Source organism: Globicephala melas, chromosome 2, assembly GCF_963455315.2.
Source record: "Globicephala melas chromosome 2, mGloMel1.2, whole genome shotgun sequence".
Lineage (NCBI taxonomy): Eukaryota > Metazoa > Chordata > Mammalia > Artiodactyla > Delphinidae > Globicephala > Globicephala melas.
The window spans coordinates 89930636-89939191 of NC_083315.2; the positions used below are offsets into that span (position 1 = coordinate 89930636).

General features: G+C 38.7%; 1 protein-coding gene across 1 annotated transcript; it reads right to left on the reverse strand.

The window, feature by feature from the left end:
• Positions 1-7808: 7808 nt before the first annotated feature.
• Positions 7809-8319, reverse strand: LOC115845107 (MORF4 family-associated protein 1-like). The gene has a single exon (XM_030842757.2). It carries the CDS (start codon positions 8296-8298, stop codon positions 7915-7917), a length of 384 nt encoding a protein of 127 aa, XP_030698617.1. The 5' UTR covers positions 8299-8319; the 3' UTR covers positions 7809-7914.
• Positions 8320-8556: the final 237 nt, after the last annotated feature.

The window sequence follows — 8556 nt, forward strand, 5'->3', positions numbered from 1 at the left end:
GCGGGGATGTCCCTTCACACCTGTCCTGCGTTGGAGGGGTCCAGTCCTTTATACCCCCAGATCAACCAGGTTTTGGATGGCTAGGGGAATTGACTTTTCCCTAGCCATCCAAAACCAGTCACAAGAAGGGGTATGATGTCATGCATGGAGGTGGTGCTATGATGTGCCACTCAGATCCCATTCCAGGAATGAAGGACTTTTCCCCCCAGCTGCTGGGAGTGCTGTCAACAGATGTCAACAGATAGCTCTGAGCTATCAGCCCCCTTCAGAATTACCTCAGCTGAAAAGGGTTACCTTGTGAAGAGAGTGCCCCCTTCCCATGGCAGCCAGTACTAGTCAAGAGAAAACACAGTCGTTAAGTTACTTCCCTTAACGACTGTGTTACTTCCCTATGTCAAACCCATTTCCTACAGTTGTATAGCAAGAGGCAGTATACTGTAATGGGTAATGTGGGCTCTGGAGTAAGAATGTGTGAATTAAAAGTCTCTCTTTGCTTCTTAATAAGTTTGTAACATCAAGCCAGCTACTTAAACTCAGAACCTCATTGTTCTCATTTCCAAAATGGCCTATCAGTTAGGATAAAGTTTGGCTCCGTTGAAGGGGAAAAAAATAATAACTTAAACAAGATAGGGTTTTCTCCTTTCTCACATAAAATAAATTGAGAAGCAGGCCATCCGGGACTGGTATGGCAGGCTCTTTCCAGCTCAGTGCTCTGTCATCCCTACAGTATGGACCTCATCTTCACTTCCAGACATGACATTCTTGGTCCAGGAAGCAGGAAGGAGAAAGGGTATGCCCTTCTCCAACTATTAAGAAGACTTCTCCAAATGTACATTTCCACTTCTCATTGCTCTGAAGCTAGTCACACAGTCACCACCCTGAGGCCAAGGAGGCAAGGAAATATATCTTACAGCAGCAATGTCCTCATTTGAAAATTAGGGTCTTTTAGTGAAGGAAAAGGGAAGAAAAAGTATAAGGAAGCAAAAACAAACTCTGTCACAAAGCGGGGTAATCATAATGCTTATTTCATATGGTGGTTGTGTGAACTAAATGAGTTAATACATGTGCAGTACTTAGAACAGGCACTTAGCAAGTATTCAGTAAATGTTGCTACTACTGCTGCTGTTACTAGAGCAGTGGTCTTCAGTTTGTGGTGGGGGCATGAATGAATCTATATGTTCACTAACCTTTGTCTATATATTGAATAAATAATTTCTACGAAATCTCACTACTTTTTAAAAAAAATCTGAGATGCTATTGTGATGAATAAAATAAAAACTTATTTAAAATTACTAGTGACTTCATAACCTTTTCCATTATATATTTTCTTAATCAGTGGACACTGAAGGTATAATTACTGTCACATGAGTATCTGTACAGTTTCTGACATTAAAAAAGAAGTTCTTAGGTCAAAATATAGGTAATTTCGGGACTAAAGGGCCGTGGTTTTGGTAGGACTGCAACCCAGCATCTAGTAGCCTTTCCAGCCTTATTTTTTTCCCTATATCTCATGCCCTAGCTCTAAGGATATCCTGTTTTTCATGCTATCTTATGTCTCTGATGCTTTGTTTGACTATTTCATATTGGAAAGCTTCCGTAACTTTCTTTTTTCACTACCATTTATTCATTAATTTCTTCATTATTAATAAAAATGTTACAAATATCTCAGATACCCATGTGATCACAATTATATTATTACTATAATAGTTGATTGAGAAAATACTTAATTGAAAAGTTTATTATGAAGTGAGTAATGCTTGTTTTTTTTAATTGAAGTATAGTTGATTTACAGTATTGTGTTGGTTTAAGGTACACAGCAAAGTGATTCAATTATATCAATATATGTATTTCAGATTATATTACATTTTAGGCTATTACAAGATATTGAATGTAATTCCCTGTGTTATACAGTAAATCCTTATTGCTTATTTATTTGATGTATAGTAGTTTGTATCTATTAATCCCATGCTCCTAATTTGTCCCTCTTTCCTCTCCACTTTAGTAACCATAAATTTGCTTTCTATAAGTCTTTGTTTTATATATAGATTCATTTGTATTATTTTTTAGATTCCACATATAAATGATATCATATAGTGTTTGTCTGTCTGACTTCACTAAGTATAATATTCCCTAGGTCCATCCATGTTGCTGAAAATGGCAATATTTCATTTTTTATGGCTGAGTAATATTCCATTGTATACATACACATATATATACCACATCTCCTTAAGCCAATCATCTGTTGATGCGCACTTGGTTTGATTCCATGTCTTGGCTATTGTAAATAGTGCTGCTGTGAACATTGGGGTGCACATTTCTTTTCAAATTAGAGTTTTTAATTTTTCCAGGTATATATCCAGGGGTGGGATTGCTGGATCATACAGTAGCTCTATTTTTAGTTTTTTAAGGAACTTCATACTATTTTCCATAGTGGCTGCACTAATTTACATTCCCACCAACAGTATACAAGGGTTCTCTTTCTCCACACCCTGTCCAGCATTTATTATTCGTAGACTTTTTGATGGTAGCCATTTTGACTGGTGTGAGGTCATTCCTCATTGTGGTTTTGATTTGTATTTCTCTAATAATTAGCAAAGTTGAGCATCTTTTCATGTGCCTGTTGGCCATCTGTATGTCTTCTTTGGAAAAGTGTCTATTTAGATCTTCTGCCTATTTTTTGATTGGGTTGTTTGTTTTTTTGATATTGAGTTGTATGTGCTGTTTGTATATTTTGGATATTAACCTCTTGTCAGTTGCATCATTTGCAAATATTTTTTCCAATACTGTAGGTTGTCTTTTCATTTTGTTGATGGTTTCCTTTGCTGTACAAAATCTTTTAACTTTGAATAGGCCCCATTTGTTATTTTTGCTTTTATTTATTTATTTATTTGCTCTGGGAGACTGATCTAAGAAAATATTTCTATGATTTGCATCAGAGAATGTTTTGCCTATGTTCTCTTCTAGGAGTTTTATGGTGTTATGTCTTATATTTTGGTCTTTAAACCATTTTTTTTTTTTTTTTTGGCGGTACGCGGGCCTCTCACCGCTGTGGCCCTTCCCATCGTGGAGCACAGGCTCCAGACACGCAGGCTCAGCGGCCATGGCTCATGGGCCTAGCTGCTCCGCGGCATGTGGGATCTTCCTGGACCGGGGCACGAACCCCTGTCCCCTGCATCGGCAAGCGGACTCTCAACCACTGCGCCACCAGGGAAGCCCCCTTTTAAACCATTTTGAGTTTATTTTTGTATATGGTCTGAAGAAGTGTTCTAATTTAATTGATTTACATGCAGCTATCCAGCTTTTTCAACACCACTTGTTGAAGAGATGATCTTTTCTCCATTGTATATTCTTGCCTCCTTTGTCATAGATTAATTGACCATAGGTGCATAGGTTTATTTCTGGGCCTTCTATTCTGTTCCATTGATCCATATGTCTGTTTTTTGTGCCAATACCACATTGTTTTGATTACTGCAGCTTTGTAGTATAGTCTAAAGTCTAGAAGGGTTATCCCTCCAGCTTTGTTCTTTTTCCTTAGGATTGCTTTGGCAATTCTGGGCCTTTTGTGGTTCCATATAAATTTTAGGATTGTTTGTTCCAGTTCTGTGAAAAATGTCATGGGTATTTTGATAGGGATTGCATTAAATCTGTAGGTTGCCTTGGGTAGTATGGCTTTTTTTTTTTTTTTTTTGGCTACGTTGGGTCTTCACTGCTGCATGCGGGCTTTCTCTAGTTGTGGAGAGTGGGGGCTTCTTCACTGCGGTGTGCATGCTTCTCATTACAGTGGCTTCTCTTGCTGCAGAGCATGGGCTCTAGGTGCACGGGCTTCAGTAGTTGCAGCATGTGGGCTCAGTAGTTGTGGCTTGCGGGCTGTAGAGTGAGGCTCACTAGTTGTGCATGGGCTTAGTTGCTCCACAGCATGTGGGGTCTTCCCGGACCAGAGCTCGAACCCGTGTCCCCTGCATTGGCAGGCGGATTCTTAATCACTGCACCACCAGGGAAGTCCCAATATGGCTATTTTAACAATATTAATTCTTCCTAATCCAAGAGCCTGGAATTAAATGAAAAATTTAAAACTTCACTATTGTGGCACTTTGTTATTGGAATCCTACTTTGTTCAAGGCTTTATATCATAAAATGTGCATTAATTAAAATTGACTAATTAATTAATTAAATATTATTTGAGTGCCTGCTGTGTACCAGATAGTGTTGCAGGTAGGAGCAGTTGCAGAGCATACAGCAGAGACAGAAATGTCCTCCTGAATCTTTCAGTCTCTTCTTCCTTTACCAATACCCAACAAGGAAACTACTCAGTCTACCTCCTTTAAAACACCTCCTTTTAACACCTCCTTTTGACACCTTCCATGCCTTGCTGCTCCCAAGTAGAAATGACCACTATCTTATTGTGCCTCCATGATGTTCTTTAGATTTCTACCATAGCAGTTTATTTTTCTGTGACATATCTGCCTCCTACTAGACTTTTAGTAGGTGTTTTTCTGAAGGACCATATTAACTGATAGTATGGAGTAGGCTGTGATTTTGTTTTGACCTCACATCATTAGGCTTTCTTCCCCTTCTCCAATGACTGCTCACTTCTTTCTTCCCAGTTTCTTTGGATTTGTCTAAAACACTTTCTGAATACTCTCTTAACCATTTCACCTTCTAAAAAAATATTCTGGAATTATGGAATTTTAGAACAGGAAGAGATTTTAGAGACTGCCTGATTTAAAACTTCCAGTTTATAAGTGAAGATGAAAATCCAGAGAAGTAGTGTGACTTGCTCAAAATCATTCTAATGGTTAAAGACCAACCTCGGATTAGAATCCAAGCTTTCTTCAAGATCTAGTATAAATCTTCTCTCTCTCTCACTCTGAGATCTTCAAGTTCCAGCTCAGCTCATGTCTTTCTCTTCTGAATTATGCACTAATTGTCCACAAACTGCATCACTTTGGCAATAATCATTTAACCTTACATTGTTACTCTACTCTTTCACATTGGTGTATCTCGCCTGGCCAGTTAGCTATGAACTCCAAAAAGCACACATTTTGTCACTTTTATTTTCTCTCTTCTTAGCAGGTAGCACAGTAGATAGTAGACACATAGTAGGAATTCAGTAAATATTTTTACTAATTAATCACCACTTCTCACATACCTTTCCAAAATATAGTGGGTCTTGTTCCTTAACATTTCGCTTCTATTTCCTTTGTAATTTTTAAAAACCAGACTTAGATTCTCGGCAACCAATGAAAAGACGGTCATGCCTCTGCTCAGTCTGCTGCAATGTATTTTTTTCTGGACTTGGCAGAAAACCCAAGGTTTCTGCCCTATTTTTTTGTTTGTTTGTACTGCATTTCATCTAATCTTCTAGCTCTTGGTGGCTTTCTCTGCTAGACATTGTTCTGTAATGACCCAATTAAATATGGCCCCATTTAATGTAGTGGAACTTTATGTGGGGCTAATTTCAAGTGATCATCCTGTAATTTTCCAAACCTTTATTTGTTAATTTTGGTTCCCTGAAACAGTGTACTTGCTGCTGATGCTAGTATGGCAACACAATAAATCCTCTTGCACTGATGTTCAGGCAGAAGACACAGCTGTGAGGAGAGCTAGTCATGTGTCATATGGTGCCCTTTAAGGGATCCTTGTTTATCCATTGTCTGAGCTTTAAGTAGAAGCTAAAAGCTTTTTTTTAAACCTACATAATTTTTCACTGAATCTGTTAGTTTCAGCATGTTGTTTGTGTTGTTTTCAGCAGTGCAGTCCCCTGATCTATATCAAGTAAACATGATGATGGATTGAACTCACTTCACTGTTCCTGTTCAGGTACTATTTTGATTTGTCAGTATCTTGGAGAGGTAGCACATGACATCCCAAGACAGAACAGAAGCCAGTGTTTGCAAAAGAACACATTTTTCAGCACAGTAGTATAGTAACTTTGAAATACTAATATGTTTTGAAATATGTCTATGAACACTTTCTTATTAACATTATATCAGTGTACACAATGTTCTTTCTTTTGACATCTGGGCATTATTAGGGTTATTTAAAATCTATATTAAAAATCATTGGTATTTTAAAGAAAATCTGTTCATTTCCATAGCAAAGTAACTTATGTCAAATGATATGTGATTAGATGATGCCCTGTGTACCCTGTGCTATTTCATGCCTTTGTGCCTTGAACGCACACCCTTCTCATTCTCTTCCCTTGAAAGCACTCCCTTCTCATTCTCTAAGCCTTTTGTGATCCTGTTTGAATGCCTCTTCCCCAACGATTTCTTCCTTGTGTCCTGCTACACCTAACATACATGATATTACACTTATTATACCTGTATTACAGCTATTAGTTTACATATTTATCTTGTTAGACTGTGAGATCCTTAAAGATGAGAATTTTGTCCTGTTTATCTTTCCATCATCTAGTGCTGTGTCTCACATATATTATGTTTAATGAATGAATGAAAAAGATTTATTCCCTCTGGATGTAGTTGGCTCATCCTTAGTCACTCTACCACATATAAGGAAAATCCTAAAAGTCTAAATTTTTCTTGTTTTTTTTAAAGAATGGAAATAATTTAATATTTTCTCTTCATAGAAATAAAAAAAATTTAATAGTTTACCTTCATGTTTCTGAAAGTAATGCATGCTCAAAACAACAGCAAATCAGATAATCAGAAAGGAAAAACAAAAAGTGAAAATTGCCCACAATTCCACCCATCCAAACATAACCACTACTAACATTTTAGTATAGATCTTTCCTATTTTTTTTCTGTCTACATACATACACACACAAAATATTAAACAAAATTTTTGTGACCTGCTTTTTCACTTAAAAATACCTTGGAAGCAACTTTCCATGAATCAAATTAGCACTACATATTCACTTTTTTTTTTTTTTACGTCTTGTCTTTTTAAGCAAATGAATACTTTTATTAACATGGTAAATTTTTTTTTAAACACACGGTAGGGTTTTGACCTCAAATACTTGTCAGGTCTGCTACTGAAATGAACTTACAGCTAGACAACTTACAAATCTTGAAGAAACCTCGTCCCTGTTCAGTCTAGGGTCCAAAACAGACAGCCCTTGCTTTTCTTCCCCAGACCCTCAAGGGCCTTTGCAAATATCTCTTTCATTTTATGTCCAGAATCCCCTGAAATGCATCAGGGTATTACATCGATTATACGGAATACCAAGATCTATCTTGTCTCCTATTCTAGGTTCCATGTCACATAAAGCTAAGTTAGGTTGTCCAAACAATATGACCAGACAGGTTACATCAGTGTGCCGTATAAAACTTAAAATTTGAACAAAATACATCTCTCCTCCTTTGTTCTCACAGAGAAATTAAAGTCCCCAAGTACAATACCATCCTTCAGCCCTTCTTCTGATTCATCAGTCCTAGCCAGATCAGCCCCATTCACATTCCCAGTTGGCGTCTGATCCCTTCTTCAACTTCTTTAGCAATCGCTTCATGGAGTCGTCTTCTAGAAATAATGCAGCTCCTTCAGCACCTTCAGAGCTGGAGAACTCCAACTCTGAGTCTCATCTGTTACACACAGACTCGAAGTTCCAGGGAGCGATCAGGTCACACAAGAAAGAGCAAAGCACCTCAAAAATTTAGAAATAACGAAAACCCAGGAACAAATGTGACTGCTGCAAGAGCTTACAATCTAGGCCCTAATTCTTGAGAGCATTTTCCAAACAAAATTTACCTCCCCAAAGAAAAACATTTAACAGTCAAACCTCACATTGAGGTCATTAACCACAGACCATAGCAGAAACGTGGTGTAAGTGAGGACAGAGCGTAGACAGAGAAAAAAAGAGAAAACAAAAGGCTCTCTGGTTTCAGCTTCTCCAGGGTGTCAGCCAACCTCCATCAGTTGACCAGAATCCATTGGCTGTAAACGGCTGACCCTCCTTCAGGACGACTTGCTCTTCTCTATCCCCCAGAGCAGCTCCACCAGCATCTCTGCCATCTTCGCGATCTCCTTGGCCTTCTCCTCCGCCTTCTTGCACCATTTGGTCCCTCTGCCCTCGACTCCGTTGTCCGCGTTGTGCAGATGGTTGAGCATGCTATCCTCTGAGATCTCCACCTGCGTCTTGATCTGGATGAGCATACTGTCCATCTCCCACAACTTGCTCCCGTTCTGCAGGTAGGCTCTCCCGTGCTCGCGGGTGAGCGCCGTGATGTCCTCGCGCATCTCGTTGATGACCGGGAGCAGGAACTTCTCGAAGTCCTCCTCGGGCTCCATCACCTCCACCTCCTCCGGCTCTGCCAGCTCTGCGATGTCCAAGGACCGCATCTTCCCCGCTATTCCGGAACCGCAGGATGCAAATCGGGCGCAAAGAAGCAGAGGATCTACATATTCACTTGCGGTAAATGCATAGAAAGATGTATTTTATTTTCTTTAACCAATCCCTATAGATGGACACCAAGTTTTTTAGGCAGATTCTTATGATTGCATGGAACAAATACCACTCTTCCAGGACATTTAAAAAATATAAATAAGACCCTTTTCTCAAGGAAAAGGAGGGTGTATTATAAGGATGTATATAGATTG